Genomic DNA, 23,394 nt, shown 5'->3' with positions numbered 1-23,394 from the left:
TCAGACGACCACCAGGACAAGACCATAGGAAACAGATGATTCTTCTGCACAATCTGACTTTGCTGCAGCCTGTAACTGAACTGCTGGTTTTGTCTGGTCAGAGGAGAACTGCCCCCCAACTGAGCCTGGTTTCTCCCAAGATTTTTTCTCCATTCTGTCACCGATGGAGTTTTGGTTCCTTGCCACTGTCACCTCTGGCTTGCTTAGTTGGTGACAATTCATTTACAGTGATAACGTTGACTTGATTGCAAATTATTGAGATGAGAACTGCCTTTAACTGTAATGTTGCATTGTTGACACTGCTTTTCTAAATAATGTTGTTCAGTTGCTTTGACACAATACTTTTTGTTTAAAACACTATATAAACCAAGGTGACTTGACTTGACAAACAAATGTAGTCTCAACTCCCAAAAGTTTCAGCTTGGCCTTGGCTAATGTGCAAAAGACAAACAAACAAACAAAACAAAACAAAAAAAAACACCTTTGGGTCATCATCGTGACTTCCTGTGATGTTTAGGGAGTTAACAGTAGAAAGGTTTATCTGACTGCTCCAGTGATCATTTAACTGAGATAGTAAAGAATGTGATGTTTGGTTAGAGGAATTAGCTGAAAAAACAGATCTCACTGTGCTGAATCCCCTGATGTCCCACTTCTTCTCAATCTAAAGCCAGTGAGTTAATTTGCACTGCATATGTATGTATGTTTTATTCTCTGCACATAGGCTCATAGTGTTGGTCCAATCAGAATCCCTTCTGACTGAACTGATGCAATACTGAGTGTTGTTTCCTGCTGTGTGTTGTTGGGTGGGCTTTGATGATGTTAGTAGGCAGTTCTTTGTCATTTAGGTTGGATTTAACACTATTAAATTAAATAATGGACCCACTTTATATTAAGTGGCCTTAACTACTATATACTTACATTTTAATTAATAATTTAGTACAATGTACTTATTGTGTACATACATGTAATTACATCTGTATTTAATTTCTGTAATAACATTTATAATTACACTGTTGACCCATACTTTACACCTTAACCCACCCTTAAACTTACCCATACCTCCAACCCTCTCGCTAACCTTACCCCATCCCACCTCAATAGCAGCAAAAGTGTTTTACAATACAATATGAACAAAATAAGTACATTGTACTTATTTTTTTATGTAAGTACATAGTAGTTAAGACCACCTAATATAAAGTGGGACCTAAATAATATATGTTTACTTATGAGTTTTTATCAGGTCAAATAAATCAAGATCTCAATTAGAATTAGAAGGTTATAATTTTTTTTAAATATACATTTTCACTTAATGAACATACAACTAGAAACATCCTAGATTTGAACTGAATTGAAAATATAGTGATTAAGACATGAACATTTAACAAAATATTTCCCTACAAAATATGTAAACACTATACAAGGACACAAATGACTCTGTGAACACTGTAAACCCTGATAAGTTCACAGAACTCAAAAAAATATTTTGTAACAGATTACACAAAAACATTTAAGTGATGTTTTTAAATGTTTTAAGTTTACATAAACTTAAAAAATTTAATTCCAGTTGCCTTAAATTATCTCAGAGTTATCTTAAATAATTATATTTCTGAACTTATAATTAGGGAGTAATTCACTCATAATTTTATCTACTTTTCAACTCCTATAATGTGGGAAATACACTCAAAATTAGGCGTTTGCTGTCCATCCTCAGTCTAACTACAGGCTCTACTCTTCACCACAACGGTAACACTACAAATCCAACATAACATAAACCTTTGTAAAATCTAATATAACACAACATTTATGTATTAACTTATGTCCCTCTATGTTAATCTTGTGTAAAAACACACAAAATAACACTTAATTTCTAAATTTATTTTCCTTGTTTTCTGATGCAAAGCATGCTGGGAACTAGAAAACACAATCATTTTAAGTTCACCTCACTACAACAAATTTTTGAGTTAACAGAACTTATTTATATTAAGTCCAATGAACTTTTGTTATTATTTGAGTGCAATGAACTAATTTCATTTGATTAATTTCACTGTTCGGTTTTACAGTGAAGCAATCATTTTTGAACAGACAAACTGTCACAATATTAAAAGTGTGTGAGTAGGGGCACCATTATGCATATTTTTTGAAACTTTAAACATTTTAATTAGATTTGGGATTTGTTAAATGAGTTCTCTGTGATGGCCCTAGGGAAAATATATCACAAAACTCCTTTAAACATATCTTTTTGGGGTGGACTTAAATGAAACATTAGACTCTGTATTTATAAAAAGGATAGGTCTGATTTCTTATGTATCTAAGAAATGTATATTACTGAATTGGAAAAAAGAACAACCACCTACATTTGAACTGTTTAAAAGTATTATAAACGACACACTACACATGGAGTATTTAACATACAGCTTAAAAAAAAAAAAAAAAGAAAAAAAAAATCTTTCTAAAAACCTAGAATATTTCATTTTTTTTTTATCTATCATGAACCCTTTGACACAAATTTTTCGATTTTATGTGCTATCACTTTGTTTCTTTCTTTTTTTTTTTTTTTTTTTTTTTTTTTGTTAATACAAACTGGACCTGTTGATGTATGTACTATATTTGTATACTCTGATACTGTTTCATGTGAAATGATTGTATTGTTTTGTTTATGTTGTAAACTGATAAAAAAAGAAAATAATAATAATAATATTAATAATAATAATAATAATAATAATAATAGTAATATGTGATAATAGTAATAAAAGTGTGTGAGCGTGTGTGAACTGCACATTTATTTTGTATATTGTGACAGTTTGTTCATAAATTACTAGTTAGTAGCTTCAATATTTTACTTTAGATCCCTTTTAATTTGTTTAACTGCAACTAAAATTCATTACCAAAAAATTATGATAGTAAATACATAGGCTCAGCAATTTTTAAAATGGAAATCATAAATATAAAAAGTAATACATAACATAATAACCCTTATTAAATATGATTTATGCTTTAGTACTGTGTTGGGGTGTCACTTGACGCCCAGTGTGCAAAACAGTTGAGAACCAGTACTTTAGCAGATGTCTTTCAGTGTAGCTCTTGTTAATTCAACAGAAGCATTTCTACTTGAACACACGCCATGAGGGCTTTCCATGCACAGGGGGTCAAAACACATCTCGCATCTCAGTAAGTTACATTTTCTCTAACTTCCTCTTAAAACTGAGATGCCTTGGTAGCTGTTTCATGGAACAGATGGTCTGTGAGTACATTTTCTCTCCACAGAGACATTAAGGAGAAAAATACTTTCAATCTGTTGAAGTCTGGCTTGTTTTCAGACATTATCACCATTTTCTTGCGTTAGCAGAATCCCCTAGAAACACCTCTGTGGATTCCAGAAATATTACATTACCACTTGACTTTGCGGTCTATAAATGTAAATTTAAATCTAGCATTTCAATGTGCTGTCAGAGACACATTATGCTGTTTGATCCTGGGTCTTGCATGTTTGCAGCAGGATATGTAGTGATCGAATAATGATATAATGAGGCACTGCAATATATTTATGACATATGTTTCACAGTGTAATGTGATAGTTGTGATAGTCAGTTTTATTGTATAATGGCCACTCTGCCAGCTTTCATTACTGTTAAATACTGTGGGAGAATGGACTCACGATATGGAGCATGATGTAGTCTCCTAGTCTGGGGGCGCTGTCAATGCGGACCAAAATTCCATCCTTGATGGCTGTGCTGAAGCCCACTGCCATTCTATCGGTTCTAGTGCTGGGCCTCTCGTTATTGGGCCATGTGTATGTGATAAGTCCTCCGCCCTTTCCAAAGATGTATGTTGCTCCAGCTGCAGGGAGGAATAGAGAAAGTATTACAATAATGAATTGTCAAAATGTCCTGGAAGGTATTAATTTAAACTTAACCAGTTTTTACTTAGAAAAATGTAGTGGTGTATAAAATTGGATGTGTGTCAAAATATCAGATCTGTACAATAATTGTTGCACTTTTACAGGCATTTCTGGCTGATGTTGATAATATTTTCTGAAGAATAATATTAACAAGAAAAAGAAAAAAAAACTATTTGCTGCATAATTTTATTAGCTTTACTACAAATGAACATGAAAACAGTAATTGATCTGGAAAGTTCTACATAACATCTGTAAATAAATCTATTAAAATCACCAGTACATTTGTTACATCTGTTAAAATTACAGACATTTACTGCACCACTAAAAAAAAACAAGACAATGCAATGTATAATTTAAACTACATGTTAAACGCCTGTATATATATATATATATATATATATATATATATATATATATATATATATATATATATATATATATATATATATATATATATATATATGATTATTAAAAAAAAAAAAAAAAAACTATCTGACAGTAGATGGTGCTTATGAACACTATAATTAACACCACTGTAGGCGATTAGGCAATACCCAGAGGCAGGATGAAAAGAAAATAACCACTGAAACTTTTCTGAAAACAGCCAGTTCCCTTCAGAGACACTGTACTTTCATATAAATGCTTACATTTTGAAACATCCTTTGATATCTTAAAATGTTGCCTCGGTAGGCAGCACGCTAGGTTTTGGAGCAAAGCAAATGAGATCAAAGGAGCAATTGAGGAATTAACATGTTTGTGAACATTTCTAGGAACTGTACAGAAACAAGACCGCAGGTGCACTGGCAGCTTATTGCCATTGTTGCTGTTTTCTCCAACATTTGTTTGTTATTAAGACTGTTACATCTCATTTGCACATCTGGGCTTGAGGGCCCAGATGGTAGATATTCCTTAAGGGGAAGAGACATCATGCCAAGCGGATGGGGTTGAGTCCCAGGAGACAGAGAGACATATGGGAGTGAGATAAAAGAGAATGCATCGCATTGCATGCACATAAGACCTGTGCTGGGTAAACCTACCTTGTCCCGGACTAATATGTCTATGCTTGTTCAACAATCTGTTTTATCAGATAAATTACACACTTGAGGCACAGAGTAAAACCCTGACCTTCAGGAAACTATACCACAGGATCTCACTCAGAATTCTTCTATATCTCCAATTATAGTACTCGTGAGGATGGACACGGATCTGAGCTGTCATCAGGGAGTTGTACTTATATACCAAGCTTTCTCTGTGCTGTGGGAAGCCATGAAACACTGCACCCCTGGGAGCCAATTATCCCACTCAGTGGATTTGCTTAGTAACAAGAGACACCATTCAGTCCTTACAACACTACATTTCTAATGGACCCTGCACTGGTAGACTAAGCAAATGCCTTACACACACACAAAAAAAAGCCATTTACCAAATTTAATCCCATCAGGGCTTTAAGTGACTGCACACGTCCATTTAAACGCTGGCGAATTGGCAGGTAGACAGAGAGTTACTTGCAGTGTTGATAGAGTGAGGGAGTATTTTGCATTTAGCCACTGGTGTTAAGAAAAAGGGCTAAAAGTAGTGAGATTGTAATGCTGCCACAAATGGGTTATTTTTAATGAATATTGAAAGATTCTTAAAGTCTGGTGTTTTATGTATGAATTAATTATTGGAAAATTGCATCTTCTGGAGCAATACATATCAAAGTTTATGTCTCCTTAATGGAATTCCGGCTGGTGAAAAGTTTATTAAAAAACCTCATTACAGAAATGCGCTGATAAAGAGTGATGCATGGCATTCATTTTCAATTCAATATACTTACACAAATTAGTGTGTACACTATGTGTGTGTGTATTTAACAATGTACTTGTTAGACACATAAAGGTGACTATGAACATTAAGTTAAACACATTGGACTAAATATTGGTTTCACTGGGCACTGCATGTATGCTTTTTAAATTTTTGCATAATTAATTTAAAAAAGACTGTTGTTACAGTCTTAAGCTGAATAAGATCTGCTATAATTTAGCTGAATTGTACAACATTAGTAGATTGTCAAATATTCATTTTATTGTAAAGCAAGACTGATACGCTTGGATTTGTCAAAAAGGTGACTGAAAAAAACAGTAATAACATAGTAATTGATGACATAGCCCCAGTCACAAATGGCACACTTAATACCAACCTGTGACCTTCATGAGTGCTCTCAGTGACTGCTATGCATTCAAAAGCCCCCTTATGCCTAGCCTGCACTGGTGCAGACTATATAGTGGACTATTATCCAAAAGTCCATGTGGTATAGGCTTGGAAGTGGACCACAAGGGCTGAAAATGCCATTTGAGACAAGGCCTTGATTAATGCACAAACTACGACCAACCTACCAATAGCTGGCACCAGACAGAGAAACTGTTGAAAAATGTAGGCTTCAATTGATGTCAGAACATGACATGGACAGATAACACAAAATGGCCTGTCAACATAGTCAGTCATGACCAAAAATTATAAAACTGCCGGTGTGCAAAATCTGCCTGGATTTTACAAAAAAATTAACTGTGGTCATACAGTACAATATGACTAAAATCATTTTAAAAGACCCAGAGTGAGAGCATATACCTGTAAACACCCCCCCCCCCACACACACACACATACACGCACACACACACACACACACACACAGCATGCACAATTGGTGCAAGCATGAAAACACAAGAGTACAAGAAAAAACAGCAAATGAGAGAAATGACATTTGCCAAGTATGGGTGATTTGCATTTTACCCAATCAAGTGCACACACACAGCAGTGAGTAGTGAACACACCCGGAATAGCAGTGGGCAGCTATATCCAGTGCCCTGGGAGAAGTGCTCAAGGGCACTTCAGCCATGGGTATTGAGGGTGGAAGATGCATTCAAAACTTTGTTCATTCAAACTTTGTAAAGGACTTATTCTAGGCCAGCATCAGCATCTTTATGTCAGAAATTGTAATTGCATACTTTCTGTTCATTGCATATACAATTTGATTGGTTGTGAATGAGAGTACTCTTGAGAACTAATACAAGCCAGTCCCCTAAAACAATCTCATCTTGAGATCTTAGCTGCTATGGTAACCAGAAGCTTGATTCTGCATATGGGCAGTATGGGAGTAATTCCACAAACACCCCGACATATCATTAAAATTCATTATACAGCGAGGCTGTTGAATGTTTGAATCTGACTGACTGACAAATGTTCTTAGTTGTGCAATTGTTTTCAGGAAAATTCACAGCTAAAATAGTTCCAGGCAGGTCTTGACCACATTACATGTCCATATCACTTCACCTAATAATTTCAGTTATTTCAAAGGTACTAGCAACCTACAACAGCAAAATAACCAAAACCCACAATGAAACTGACCAAGCAAATAAATATAGTAAACAACAAGTTAAAAATGGCAAATTATTTTCTAATCTCATTCTCCTGCTCTCTCTCTTACAAATGCACACATACAGTACTGACACACACTCACACAGAAACGGGTTGTTAGAGCTGATCTGATTATTTTTATCAGTAAAATAGTTTAGTAACTTAAAAGCTACATGCCATGTATATCACAATAATGGTGCTGTTCTTGAAAAATATTAACTTACGTTTTTGCTATTTGTAGAGAAGCTGCTGATGAACAATGTATAAAAACTAGTGCTGTCAAAATTAGCGCGTTAACGCATTCGATTAATTTGAAATATTTAACGCGTAAAAAAAATAAATAACGCAATTAACGCGGTTGCAGTTTTTTTTTATTTCCAGTTGTGGCCTATGTGTGTTCAACGTGCAAATAAATATGGATAAGACCAAGGAAGGACTTTTAGATGGAAAGTTTCAGTATAAAACTCTGCCGGATTACTCTTCAGTCTGCCTTAAGAAACATTACTCTTCATTTAGTCTGCCACAAGAAACAGCAACATTAAAATCATGAACTCAAATGTCATTGTTAAAAAAAAAAAAACAATGACTGTAACAGTGCGTAAATCAGACCTTTCTGTAACGCTAACGTTAATAAGCTTAAACGAAAATAACGAAATAATTGTGTAGCAGAGTATTTTTTGTACACAGTGCCGCGAACTGTCAATCACTCCTGTACGCGTGCATCACTGTCCTCCTCGCAGCTGCAGCAACTTGCGCTCTCACTCTTCATCAAGCTTTAAAACAACAAGGGGACAAAAAGATCATATTGTCTTTGTGCATAGGCTATAGATTAATTAGATAAATGAATATCTAAATTTGTGCCTTGCCGTCTACGGTATTTTTTTAGAACTTAGAAAAAAGATGCGGCAGCCAATGAGCAGCCAGCGGGGGCTGCAGGACGACTCAACCTCCGCAGACAGTTTTTAATGTTTATCAGACAATAAATACTCAAGATTTTGCTTTAGTATAACTCACAACGAGTTTCACACACCTTCTCCGGCCACGTTGAGTTGTTGACACTTAACAGTGGGAAAAGCGACACATGCGCTATTCACTTGTATAACTTAAGGGTGAATGGGTAATGTAGTTTCTGCTCTGGGTGGGATGAATTAGGAAGCTTGCATTGTGAAGGGCGCTCTGAAAATCGGCAGTGCAGGTAAAAGATTAAAACCTCTATTAAAACAGATGTCCAAATGAGCGTACGCTACAAGCACGTTCTGGGCGCACGGAGAGGTGGCGGTAAGCTCAAGAGCTATATTTGGAAGTGGCGGTACTGAGTACCTGTGCGTACTGGCCCACTTAAAGCACTGGCAATGACTATACTTTGGAATTTTTTTGCAGTCCACTTGGAATTCAACATGGAAATCATTTTTGTTTTTTATTGGCATTGATTGTTTTGAAATTCAAATGGTACTTACATGCCTGTGTTTTTATTTCTGTAATAAATATGGCTTTCAAGCCAACAGTTAATTTGGAGGATATTGATGGTTTATTGCAGGTATGTTGTTTACATGAGAAAATTCCAATAAACAATCATATTTTGAATTTAAATAGTTTCTTTGTCTTGAGTTTACATTAATTATTTACATTTTACATATCCAAAAAGTTTCAGTCTTTTAATTGCGATTAATCGCGATTAATCGCGATTAATTTAAAAAAAAAAAATGTGCGATTAATTAGTTAATTTTTTTTAATCGATTGACAGCACTAATAAAAACGCACAGACTTGGGTGATTTACACACACACTTAATCTCTATCTCTCTCTGTAATAATAACAGCATTAGTCAGCTATCAATGGCTCAAGCCTCTGTTACTAGGTCTAAAATTATGTTTTGGAATTAGCAACAGAGGTGTAGGATGAGATGAGTAAGAAACTACTCATTAGTAATTACAATTAGTGTTCCTGTAGCTCAACTGGTAACGCATTGCGTTAGCAAGCAAGCAAGCGCAAGGTTGGGGGTTCGATTCCCCGGGAACACATGATAGGTAAAACTTGAAAGCCTGAATGCACTGTAAGTCGCTTTGGATAAAAGTGTCTGCTAAATGCATTAATTTAATTTAAATTAATCCTACACTGTAAAATTCAATAGTTTACCTTACTTAGATATAATTAGTTATCTTTACTTGGTTGCTATACTTACTAGGTTTCATTGAGTTACAGCTAATTGCAAGGCAAATAAAACAATTTACTTACTGCTTACTTAAAATATTGAAGTAGCCACAAAGGAACCAATGACATTAATACACCAGTGAGACATAGCAGTGAATTATACGAAGAAGACGAAAAAGAATTCAATTCTTAATAGACTTTCCACTCATTTCCTCCATTCTGCAGTTCTGTTTCTCTAGCTGCATTCATTTGTTTCTCAAAGTCATCCTGAATGTTGAATTGCCAATACAACTTTTTTTTTTTTTTAGAGAACATCACATAAGCTGACTAAATAAATTGATGTTGATTTTCCTAAAAAAAAAAAAAAAAAACACTGTTTGTTTGAACATTTCGTGATTAGTGCTCCCTGTGGCTGGCAACTTAGCATCTAAATTATTATAATGATCCTCCTATTAATGCAACAATAAATCACTTTTTTTTGGTTTCAAAGGAAGGAAAGTAATAAATAGGATGCGTGATCTAATTTCTCATTAAACAATTAGCTACTGTATGTTTCATGTTGATTAACAATCTTAAAAAATGTTTTGTTTTTCATAAACACCTTATGAAGTTTTTATTTGGGTTGGTATAATCTTTTAATATTTGTGGTATTATCTTGCAATTGACCATGCTCCCGTGGTTTACAGTCATACACATTCAACATTCAGCAAGCCAAACACAACAATGGTAACAATTACATTTTTTAAATTAATTGTAACAATAACCATTTTATTTGCTCTTTTTTGTTGTGCTACTGCTGACGACAAATAAAATTGACAAAAACAAACAAATAAAATAATAATAAAAATAATAAGCAACTGCATAATTTATTCATGCCACAATGCACTCTGGGAGTAAATAATTCAGTAACTCTGGGAGTAAATCTAAAGTAAATTATCAGGTTCTCCTTACAGTTTATGTTTAGCTACAATAACTCTTTTATAAGTATACAATACTAAGCATTTGTCAGTGCAACATACTCCTATTTCACTTAACTTTTTTAAGGCAATCAATCATTTTAAGGACAAAAACCTGACAAATGTCTTGAAATTCAATATCTGAACAATATTTGAGGTGCAGCAACTGTAGAATAAGCGGCATAACTGACGACGGGCAGTTACATTTTTAGAAGATAATGCATACCTGAGGTGGCAATACACCTCGGGTGTGCATCATTTTCTAATAATTCAACAGAAAGAGTAAATTATACTGCTTATACTATGGTTACCACACCTCAAATATTGTTCAGATGTTGTATGAATTATTAGAAAATAATGCTCATCCGAGTTGTAATGCCACTTTGGGAGTGCATTAAATTTGAATAATTAAACAGCCCATCATCAATTAGACCAATAACAAAGGACTGGGCCATCTGACCAATCAGATCAGAATAGTGCTTACAGAATGGAGAGATTTAGAGTGACTAAATTATATGTTTATTATGAGAAAACAAATTTATTTTAATTTTTTTATTTACATTTTTTTGGAACTTCCATGCATGTAAACCTGTTGTAGGAGACTCCCAAACAATATTAGGAACCTTAAAATTTCATAAAAAAATGAATTGTCATAAAAGGGGCATTCTAAGAAACAGAACAGCGGCAGTCAGCAAGGCAGCTTAATATGTTTTGGAACAGAGCCATTGACAGTTAATCCCCCACTAGTTCAATCAAAGTAGATAGAACCGCAAAGCATTTCAAGAACAGCTTGATTTGCTATCAGCCCAACAAACAGAGAATGTTCTCTCTCTCTCTCTCTCTTTCTGTGTGTGTGTGTGTGTGTGTGAACATTTGAGTCAGATCTCCATGAAGGCTGCCTACTTTTCTGCACCAAATCTGCAGCAGCATGAAGGTATGTTCAAAGTCTTCTTTAAAGTCAGATATTCCAAAGTTCACACCAATTCACACACACAAACACACACGCACACACACAAATAGACACTATCTCACACCACCTCTACCAAAGGTCTGACAAACTCTTTGTTGTTGGTGCACAGATGGATGAAGAGCTGTTGGTGCCTCTTTTTTACTTAGGGGTCCGGATTATTGTGTGGAGCTGTTTTGGAAAAGAGCAAAAACATCACACGGCAACAAGTGGGATATTGCATTTATAAAACAGATTGAATCCACAAGTCTGTAAATAAATAAGAAACAACATTGGGATCAAAAACCCTCTTGTTTGGGGAATTATTTATTTTTGCCACAGGTTCATAACTTAAATATCAATTTAAAACTAGTAAAAAAGGAATGCTGAGTTTCTTCATTGAAGTTTAGGAAAGAAATACTTTTATGGAAAGTTATGGGAATTTTCCATGACAGTGATGGTCAATGTATTTTTGGGTTGGGTCTTACAAAGTGTTTTTTGAAAGTAAATAGAATGTTCTTGTTTATAAACTTGTTTTGGTACCTTTCAATATAAAAGTCTTTGCTTCAGACTGATTTTGCGCTCAGCCAAAACTACTTTGAAACAAATAATATACAAATAATGAGACCAAAGATTCCCTGTTTTATACTGTATACCCAAAACAAAGTATATACTGTTTAACCACTATAGACACATCAGAGGCAATCACAAATTCCAGAAGAACTATATATATATATATATATATACACACACAGTACTGTGGAAAAGTCTAAGGTTACTAGTATTTTCACCAGCAAATTTTAAGTCATTTCTATGTTTTGCTGTAGTGTGTCAGTAGTAAATATCAGTTTACATTTTCAAACATTATTTTTGCCATTAAATGTAATAATCCAGTGAGATTTTTATTTGCACAAGGAGTCTGACAGCAGCCAGTGCTCCACAGAGATCTGATCTCATCATCATCCAGTCATCTGGAATGCCATGAAGAAACAGAACTAACTGAGACAAACTAAATCCAGAAAAACCTTGTCAATGGCTCCAAAATGCTTCAATAAACCTGCAAAGCTACAGTACTGTGCAAAGTTTTAGGCACTTAAATAGATTTTTAATAATTAACCTATATTAACTTAACTAAATTTAATCAGGATTTGGTGTGACCACACCAGAGTATGTGAGTGGAGTGGAAACAATTTCCATCTGAGCTCAGAGCTTTTAATAATCACACTGCTCCAGCTCCGCTCTGCTCCGGGTTCACAATTTCACACTCCCGCTCCACTCCATGCTCACTGATACCAGAAACACTGCTTCGCCTTTGCTCTGTGACTAAAGTATTTTATTATTTTTTTAAATGCTATGTTGATAACGTAGCCTATATATAAAAAAAAAAAAAGAAAAAAAAAAAGAACGTTTCAAAGTGACTTAGGCTATTGTGTGCTTTCATTATAACCTTCTGATTTGAGAGGTCCATCTGTATCAAGCTATAGCTAAATATGTTTAACATGTGAATTCTTGCTAAATATGCAGTTATATTACAGGCCATTGGAATGAATTGTACTCATGATGGAGCAGTGGTGGAGCGCACTTGGAGCAAATGAAAGCACGACGCGCTGACTTGAAAAAAAATCAGCTCCTAGAATTGTATAAACTTTTAAAATCATCTAAACCAGCAACCATGTATGTTAGACCCTATTCAATCTATGCTCCTAAAAGAGGTGCTTCCAGAAGTCATAGATCCTCTTCTGACTATTATTAATTCCCCATTGTCATTAGGATATGTCCCCAAAACCTTATTATAATTTATTAAGCCTCTCATAAAAAAAAAGAAAAAAAAAAGAACTAGTTATTTACAGACTCATCTCGAATCTCCCATTTCTGTCCAAGATACTAGAAAATGTAGTATCCCCACAAATATATTCCTTTAAAAAAAAAAGAAACAAAGGTATCTGTTAGGATTTATAGTCAGGATTTATACTGTATCATAGTACTGAGACTGCTCTCCTTAGAGTTGCAAATGACCTGCTCTTATCATCTGATCGTGGTTGTATCTCTCTAGTAGTGCTATTTGATCTAAGCACTGCGTTCAACACTATTGACCACAACATTCTTTTGCATAGACTAGAAAACTTTATTTGCATTAATGGAAGTGCATTAGAATTGTTTAAATTGTACTTATATGACCACCATCAATTTGTAGCAGTGAAGGAAGAGGCATCATATATATCACAAGTGCAGTATGGTGAACCTCAAGGCTCAGTACTAGAGCCGTAACTCTTCACGCTTTACATGTTACTCTTGGGAGGTATCATCAGGAAACATGGTGTTAGCTTTCACTGTTATGTTGAAGATACTCAGCGCCACTGTTGGGAACGTTACTTTAAAAAAGTAATTAGTTATAGTTACTCAATACTTGTTCCAAAAAGTAACTGCGTTAGTAACTGAATTACTCTATAATAAAAGTAACTCGTTACCAGGGAAAGTAACTATTTGCGTTACTGTAAAAAAAAAAAAAAAAAAAAAAAAAAAAAAGTTGCTATATATCAAAAAAATATTTTTTTTTTTTTTCGTTTTCACAAGTCAGTTAAAATGAGTAGAACAGACAGGTGTTCATAAATAACTTTCGATATTTATTGCACGTCAACAGACAGCAAGAGTTTTATCCTGCACTTCAAGTATTATCTTTGTAAGAAAAGTGTTTTGGGCCACTAGCTTTGTAGATGCGTGTCACACATTGCATGTACACATTACATGCACGTTCTTGCCTTTTACCACAATTAATTTGAAGTAGTGCTTATATCTTCACCTTGAAAATGCCAACTTTTCATCGGATTGCTCCAGACTCGCCATCTCTGCTGCGAATCTCTGTGTAGCTATTGCGTGTGTGTGTGTATGTGTGTGTGTGGCACTGCTGGCGCGTGTGCTGGCATGTGTGTAAAAACACTGGCTCTGATTGGCTACCATGAAACACATGACTCTGCCTTACCCAATCATAATCGCTTATCATTATTAACCCACCTCCTCACTCGCTGTGAGCCAGGGGTCCGTTCGGATTGCATAGTTTATTAAATCAATGCATAGTAACGCACCACATTTAACGTTCAGTAACGTTAACGGCGTTGTAACAACGGGAAAAGTAATTAGTTAGATTACCCCGTTACTGAAAAAATATTGTCGTTACCTAATGCCGTTCTTTTAAACGCCGTTATTCCAAACTGCTCAGCGCTATATTTCTTCATGGCCCGGCGAAACATATCAATTTGTAAAACTAACGGAATGCAGTCGATATAAAAAAAAAACGGGATGACGAGTAATATCTTACTGCTAAATTCTGGAAAAAAAACAAAAACAAAACAGAGATGGTAATTATAGGACCTATAAACTGTGCATATAATAACCTAGAAAGCAGTTTAAGATGTGATGGCTGCTCTGTCAATTCTTCGTCATTGGTTAGGAATCTGGGTGTGTCATTTGATAGCAATCTTTCCTTAGAAAGCCACATAAATCCATGCGTTTATAACATCCAGGTTAGATTATTGTAATGCTTTATTGGGTGGTTGTTCTGCATGCTTTATAAACAAACTCCAGCTAGTCCAAATGCAGCAGATCCTTTTCCTATTTATCTCCTAAACTCTGGAATAAACTACCTACCTAACATTGTTCGGGAGGCAGACACACTCTTGCAGTTTAAATGTAGATTATCTCTTTAAAGTGGCTTACACATAAGACACTAATACGCTTCTATTATCCAAATCCGTTAATCGATTTTTAGGGTGCATTAATTAGGTAAACCGGAACCAGGAACACTTTCCATATCATCCGATATACTTGCTACATCGTTAGAGGAATTGCATCTACGTTAATATTAGTCTGTTTCTCTCTTATTCCGAGGTCACTGTAGCCACCAGATCCACTCTTTATCCAGATCAGATGGTCACTGAAGCCACCCGGATCCAGTAAGTACCCAGCCCAGATGGTGGATCAGAACCTAGAAAGGACCTCTACAGCCCTGAAAGACAGCGGAGGCCAGGACAACTAGATGAGCCCCAGATACAGATCCCCTGTAAAGATGTTTTCTCAGACAAAGTTTTGCAAAAGGACAATGAAACTTATTTTTATAACAAAGAACATTAGCCACAAAGTACCTAATACTGTAATGCAAATTATTTTCATTCTCATTGCTCATAAAACTATTACTTAAGCATAAAACTTTTCATAAACTGACATCTTGTGGTATGATGGTACTGTATACATTATTTGCAGCTATTTTAAACAACATTTTGTTATTTCTTTTGTAATTAACCATATCATGCATGAAGATATTATGACTAATAAATTAATTTCTGAATGGTATTTGATACTTTTAAAAATGCATATGTCACACCACAGGACCATTTAAGATGGACTGGGGAAAGGCAAACATTTGTTTAGAAACGGTTTATAAATAAATGGTAACTCGTGACAGTAATTATTAAAAACACTTTTACCTAAACATTCTTAAAAATAGTAACCTAAAATCTAGATCTTAAAGTCATTTTCTTAATTAAAAATATATATTCTTCTTTTTGGCTTTTTGATAATGGGGTATAATATGCTTTTGCAAGATTCAGCCAATGATCATTAAAGAAAGTTAGAAAATAAAGAATAGTTAAAAGACTAGCTAATAAGGTTTAGATAAGTATTTTAATATCTGAATATTTGGATATTTAGAAATTGCAAGTGTAAATCCAAAGTTACCATACAGGTCCATCAGATACATCCTCTCATCACCTAAAATACATTCATTAGCGTACCATGGACCATAAAACATTCATAGTAGAGGTGTGTTGGTGCATCAGTAGAAAGTATAACCCATCCAAAGATGGCTGCAAGTGAAGTCTCATTCATAATTTAGTCATCTCGGGGGAGACACTACTGCCTGCTCTGCATTCTGATGCCTTCCAGCACTGAACAGACTGTGTGTTTGAAAAAAAGAAAAAGAAAACAAAAACCTTATAGCAGGCTGGTATAAAGAAATAACTTCATTACGTATATGCCATATGAATACGTTATCTAGAAGAGAGACTATGCACCATATACTACAATGAAATGCTAATGGTAAAGAGGTATCTGAAAACCAATTTATTAAAATTCGCACAAGACTTGTTTACATATGAAACTTGTCTGCTGAAACTTTATGGTCACCAAGGCGTATTATCTACTATTTATTAAAAGCAGTATACAGTTGTGTATACTATGTGCAGTACAGTATGTGAATTTTCTGTGTATAAGGAATACCCAGATGGCCTACTGTACTGTAGTACACAACTAAAGTTCACTCACAATCCAACGGACTCGGTGGGGACAACAAATTCGGAGTATGGGTCACCATACTTGGCCATATGCCACTTCACTTTCTTTCTTTCCCTTTCAAGACCTAAGCTTCCATTATCAGGTTGACAAATAAACCAGAAACAATATCAGCTACTATTTTTCTTCCATTGCATCTTATCTTTAAGATGATGGACAATAATTAAACATGCAGAAAACATCATTAACAATGCAGCATACCACTGTTTGAAACAACGTTGAATCATTGTATACTGCATTTCCATCTGCCACCAACAAAAACACTCTGAATGGGATAAGAATCTTGACATGACACCTACCAGCCACTTTCTTGGACCTGCAACTCTAAAAGGAAAAGATAACGAATGAATCGTTTTCTGGATCAAAAAGATTAGATTGTTTGATTGATTGGCAACGTTGCACAATTTATTTCTATTTCTATTATGATACGGAACTAAAAAGCTGTTAATTTTTAAATTTTTACATTTTTTACTTATATATATATATATATATATATATATATATATATATATATATATATATATATATATATATATATAAGTACACAGGTTGACAACAATTGGACATTCCCAGAACATGAACAAAAGTACCTGATGATAGTGTTACAGATATGATAGTTATAGGTTGATTGCGGTTTCATTTTAAACCTCTTGTAAGGAGTTATGTATGCTCTATGGATGACTTTAAAGTGAATAAGATGATGAGCCAAGTTTTTAAAAGTTAAAATTAGATTAGACCACACCCTCTCCCTGTTGACCGATAAGTCAAAATCTAATTCATGATTCCATATACTTTTTATAGAAAGATGCTTTGCAATGTGATCATAAAGTTTACTATACATTAAAGAAACAGATGGCTGACCAGAGGATGGTGTGATCCAATCCCACATAGGATGAGAGGAAATGGGGGATGCCCAGGGAACTCTATAGGCCTTGAGAGCAGAACATAACTGAAACAAAGTATGAAAAATATGTTGATGCTGATAAACAAAACTTGTTTCTTAATTCTTGAAATGTCCTTGTTTATCATATAAGTCACCACATATGTTTATGCCCAATGTACACCAAGAGGGCTGCACAAATGGCCGATTTCCACATAAAAAAATAAAAAAATAAAGTTGTGCCATAAGGGTCCTAATATAATTGGCCACAACCGGGCCAAATTAATATTTATCATTTTTATTTCCTGTGCCAGAAAGTAGAATATTTTGGAGCCTATGTGGTTTAACCCTGTCTGCTTCAGTTCCCTATCTGTCGGTCACTACGAGTTATGACGACCGACAAATGGGGGTCTCACTTGGGAGGCCAATCATCTCTGATTTTAAGAGAAAACGCCAATGAAATTGGCAAGTGGATTAACACACCTGAGCCACTCCCCGTGCCAGCGGGTATAAATAGGGCGACAGGTGCATCCACTCATTAGATTTTTGCTTCGGAGCCGAGTAGTCGATGAAGAAGATCACTACAAAGCCATTCATCTTTGTTTTTGCTGAACTGTTCCTGGTCGGTGTGACGGCGCGTTACAGCGGTGTCCCTGCGAGACGGCGATTCCCCTGGGCGCTTCGGCTAAAAGAGACAGTTCTAAAAGAGCAAATCACGGACGATTCGCGTCTTTTTCAAGATGCCGTTTCGTCCGTGTCCTTCTGGATGCGGTCGTTTCCTGTCTTCGGTTGACGGTCACGAGCGTTGTCTGCAGTGTCTGGGCGTCCAACACGCTGAGGCTGCGCTCGTGGATGATTCATGCGTCTACTGTGGGCGTATGAACATGGCAGCGCTGCGATCGCGTCTCTCACTCCTCAAGGGGAGTGCAGCAGACCCCTCTGTCGCCACCCGTCCCGGTCTCTCTGGCTCGAGCAGAGGGCCGCCGGCTGGCGCTCTGGGAGATCTGAGGATCACAGTGAGAGCTTCTCCGCCGGGCCACGCCCCACGGACCTCTCACTCCTCACGCAGCGACTGTCCCGTGCAGCTGCCGATTGATTCTGCTGGGCCGTCTCACAGCGGTCCCAGCGTGTCTTTCGGTGCGCCGCCCGAAAGACCAGATGTCGATTGCTGCATCGGGGGATGGGTTATCGACCTCTGAGGATGAAGGTTCGGCGGGGCTGCCCCCCTCGGGTGTTGTCGCTGCTGCCGAATCGGACTTGGAGTTGTCGGCCATGCTTGCCCGGGCAGCCGTGAGTATCGGACTGGAGGTGACTACACCGCCCAGTCCCGAGCCCTCACGGCTGGATGATTGGTTTCTCGGCGCGGGACGCGGCTCACAACCTCGTTCTGCTCCGGTGCCTTTCTTCCCGGAGGTGCATGAAGAGGTGACGAAGTCGTGGACGGCCCCTTTCACGGCCAGAAGCCGCTCTTCTCCCTCTTCCATCCTCACCACCCTCGATGGCGGGGCAGCCAGGGGGTACGTAGAGGTTCCCCAGGTGGAGAGGGCGGTTGCGGTGCACTTGTGCCCACAAAACGCCGCCACTTGGAGTAATCGTCCGCGCCTCCCGTCCAAGGCCTGTAAGCTGACGGCCGCACTCGCTGCCAAGGCTTACAGTGCTGCGGGCCAAGCTGCCTCTGCCCTGCATGCCATGGCTATCCTGTAGGTACACCAAGCCAAGGCACTCAAAGCCATGCACGAGGGTGGTACCGACCCGGGGTTGATGCAGGAGCTGCGCACGGCGACTGACTTCGCCTTACGGGCAACGAAGGTCACGGCGCGGTCCCTCGGGAAGGCGATGTCCACGCTGGTGGTCCAGGAGCGGCATCTCTGGCTGAACCTGGCTGAGATGAGGGACATGGACAAAGCGCGCTTTCTCGACGCCCCCATCTCCCAGGCAGGGCTGTTCGGCGACACTGTCGAGGACTTTGCCCAGCAGTTCTCGGCGGTACAGAAGCAGACTGAGGCCATCCAGCACATGCTGCCCCGACGTGTCTCTCCGGCTGCCACCGTTCCGTCGCGGGTAGCGCCTCAGCCTGCTCGTCGCCGTGGGCGCCCCCCTGCGTCCTCTACGCCAGCTCCGCCCCGTGCTGAGAGTTCTTCGAGGCCGGCGCGTCGAGCCCCGCGCAGGAGAGCGGCGCCCCCCGTGTCACTCCCGGCTGCGAAGTCCTCCAAGAAGTCGACCAAGCGGCCCTGACACGGGCAACTCGGAGATGCGGAGAACTGCTCTTCAGGAGATGGCGAAGACAGCGCCACTCCTTCCCCCGGAGGAGGGCCGGGCGGAGAATCTTCAGTTTCTGTTTTGTTCTGTTCCGCCACTGGCCGGACGGCCAGTGGTACCCACATTTTCAATAAAAGAGCAAATTCTCCTTCCTCCGAGTTGCAAGGCTCGTGGCTTGACAATGAGCGACGCACAGCTTCCTCACTCTCACCCACGACGCCCCCTTTCGCCAGCGGCCAAGAGGTCGCGGTTCGGAGACGCAACGCCTCTCCACGCGTCTCTGGCCAGTTCCTCCGGGAACACGAGGAGTGTGGTTGCGATGACCCAGGACGCAGTGCCTTCTGGGCCTTCCGGCACGACACCCCATCGCTGCACCACTGCGGGTATGTCGACTGTCCCTTTGGTGCCACTTGTACGGTATCTGGGAGCGTGGCTTGCGCTGCCAAACCCGTCACGCTGGCTCATCCGGACGGTTCGACTCGGCTATGCGATTCAATTCGCCCGGCGACCCCCCAAGTTCAATGGCGTGCTCGAGACTTCGGTGGCAGTCCAGGACGCCCCTGTCTTGCGCGAGGAGATTGCTGTCCTCCTGGCAAAGGATGCAATCGAGCCGGTCCCTCCAGCCGAGATGAGGACGGGGTTTTACAGCCCTTACTTCATCGTGCCCAAGAAGAGCGGTGGCCTTCGACCTATCCTGGATCTGCGAGTCTTGAATCGGGCCCTTCACAAGCTCCCGTTCAGGATGTTGACGCAGAAACGCATTATCAAATGCGTCCAGCCCCAGAACTGGTTTGCAGCGATCGACCTGAAAGACGCGTACTTTCATGTCTCTATCCTCCCTCGTCACAGACCGTTCCTGCGCTTTGCTTTCGAGGGTCAGGCATGGCAGTACAAGGTCCTCCCCTTCGGGCTCTCCCAGTCCCCTCGTGTCTTCACGAAGGTCGCGGAGGAGGCCCTTGCCCCACTTTGGGAAGTGGGCATCAGGATCCTCAACTATCTCGACGACTGGCTCATTATGGCCCGGTCCCGAGAAGAGTTGTGCGATCACAGGGACTTCGTGCTTCGGCACCTCAGTCAGTTGGGGCTTCAGGTCAACCGAGAGAAGAGCAAGCTCTCCCCTGTGCAGAGAATCTCTTATCTCGGTATGGAGTTAGACTCGGTGAGTATGACGGCACGTCTCACCAGCGAGCGTGCCCACTCAGTGCTGAACTGCCTGAGTTCCTTCAGAGGCAGGACAGTAGTACCGCTGAAACACTTTCAGAGGCTCCTGGGGCATATGGCATCCGCAGCCGCAGTCACGCCGCTCGGGTTGCTTCATATGAGACCACTTCAGCACTGGTTACACTCCCGAGTCCCGAGATGGGCATGGCGCCGCGGTACACATCGTGTCACCATCACACTGATGTGTCGCCGCCTATTCAGTCCTTGGTATGACCTTGCCTTTCTACGGGCCGGCGTGCCCTTAGAACAAGTGTCCCGGCACGTTGTTGTCACAACAGATGCCTCCAACTCGGGCTGGGGCGCGACATGCAACGGGCAGGCAGCCTCAGGGTCCTGGACAGGACCTCGACTGCTTTGGCACATCAACTGCCTGGAGTTGCTGGCAGTGCATCTAGCTTTGCGACGGTTTCGTCCGCTAGTGCTGGACAAGCACGTGTTGGTCCGCACGGACAACACTGCGGCTGTTTCGTACATCAACCGACAAGGCGGGTTACGATCACGTCGCATGTCTCAACTCGCCCGTCATCTCCTCCTCTGGAGTCAGACGTGGCTCAAGTCGCTGCGCGCTGTCCACATCCCGGGGGTGCTCAATCGTGCAGCCGACCCGCTCTCACGACAGCTCACTTTCCCCGGGGAATGGCGACTCCATCCCCAGACGGTCCAGCTGATCTGGAGTCGATTCGGGGAAGCCCAGGTAGACCTGTTTGCTTCCCACGAGTCCTCCCACTGCCAGCTGTACTATTCCCTGTCCCAGGCCCCCCTGGGCACAGATGCACTGGCACACAGCTGGCCTCGGGCTTTACGCAAGTATGCGTTTCCCCCAGTGAGCCTGCTCGCACAGACACTGTGCAAGGTCAGGGAGGACGAGGAACAGGTCCTGTTGGTTGCGCCTTACTGGCCCACCCGGACCTGGTTTTCGGAACTCATGCTCCTCGTGACAGCCCCTCCCTGGCGCATCCCCCTGAGGAGAGACCTTCTCTCTCAGGGGCTTGGCACCATTTGGCACCCGCGTCCAGATCTCTGGAACCTCCACGTGTGGCTTCTAGACGGGACGCGGCAGACCTAAGTGATCTGCCCCCAGCGGTGGTAGACACTATCACTCAGGCTAGAGCCCCTTCTACGAGGCAGGCCTATGCTCTGAAGTGGAGTCTGTTCACGAATTGGTGTTCTTCTCACCGAGAAGACCCCCGGAGGTGCCCGGTCAGAGTCGTGCTTTCTTTCCTGCAAGGTAGGCTGGAGCGTGGGCTGTCACCCTCCACCCTGAAGGTGTATGTGGCTGCCATTGCAGCACATCACGATGCAGTGGACGGCCGGTCCCTGGGGAGGCATGACCTGATCGTTAGGTTCCTGAGGGGTGCCAGAAGGTTACATCCTCCTAGGACACCCCTGATTCCCTCCTGGGACCTCTCTATTGTCCTGGCGGGACTTCAGAGGGGTCCCTTTGAGCCGCTGGATTCGGTTGAGCTGAAGTTCCTGTCTCTCAAGACAGCGCTCCTGATCGCGCTCACTTCCATCAAGAGGGTCGGGGACCTCCAAGCATTTTCGGTAAGTGAAGAGTGCCTTGTGTTCGGGCCGGCCTACTCTCACGTTGTCCTGAGACCCCGGCCTGGATACGTGCCCAAGGTTCCCACCACTCCCTTCCGAGACCAGGTGGTGAACCTGCAAGCGCTGCCCCTGGAGGAGGCAGATCCAGCCTTGTCGTTGCTGTGTCCCGTAAGAGCGCTTCGCATATACGTGGACCGCACCCAGAGCTTCAGAAGCTCTGAGCAGCTCCTGGTCTGCTTTGGAGGTCAGCAGAAGGGGAAGGCTGTCTCTAAGCAGAGGTTGGCCCACTGGATAGTGGACGCCATCGCCTTGGCTTACCATTCCCAAGGCGAGCCGTGCCCCCTGGGGGTGAGGGCCCACTCCACACGGAGTGTGGCCTCCTCCTATGCGTTGGCGCACGGCGCCTCTCTGGCAGACGTTTGTCGAGCTGCGGGCTGGGCGACACCTAACACCTTTGCGAGGTTTTACAACCTCCGTGTAGAGCCAGTTTCCTCCCGTGTGTTGGGTAACAGGTAATTGGCGGGAAGGGCTGGCTGGGTGTCTCGCTTGCTGCGCCATTCCCCCTAACACGGGGATGTGAGCGCCTTCTTCTCCCAGTAGAGTTCCCCGGTTGGCGTACCCTGGTCGAGCATCCTCCAGCACCCTCGGCGTCAGACTTGGCGGAGCAGTCTGTCGCCAGGCCCAGTACTGGCGTTAGCATGCCCGGAGCCGGTCAGCCCCTGTACTGGGCTAGGTGTCCATATGGCTGGGTTCCCTGCGGGTAATCCCATATGTGTATTCTTCCACGGTAAGGTTTCCCTCTT

The 23,394-nt window shown here is 40.7% G+C and overlaps 1 protein-coding gene across 13 annotated transcripts in view; it reads right to left on the bottom strand.

Annotated features, from left to right (window-relative positions):
• LOC113098628 (neurexin-3b-beta) overlaps positions 1-23,394 on the bottom strand; it is a 257,272-nt gene that overhangs the window by 104,835 nt on the left and 129,043 nt on the right. For all 13 annotated transcript variants that reach the window (XR_003289112.1, XR_003289113.1, XM_026263652.1 and 10 more), the window contains one exon: positions 3,656-3,837. Coding sequence is in view for 11 of the 13 variants with exons in the window: in XM_026263652.1 (XP_026119437.1) it covers positions 3,656-3,837 (182 nt within the window). In the remaining 2 variants the exon portion in view is untranslated. The remainder of the gene's footprint in view (positions 1-3,655; positions 3,838-23,394) is intronic.

This window comes from Carassius auratus, unplaced genomic scaffold, assembly GCF_003368295.1.
Source record: "Carassius auratus strain Wakin unplaced genomic scaffold, ASM336829v1 scaf_tig00216591, whole genome shotgun sequence".
Classification (NCBI taxonomy): Eukaryota; Metazoa; Chordata; class Actinopteri; order Cypriniformes; family Cyprinidae; genus Carassius; species Carassius auratus.
Note: the sequence above shows the minus strand (reverse complement) of the source record. Positions and strands in the feature narration are given on the sequence as shown.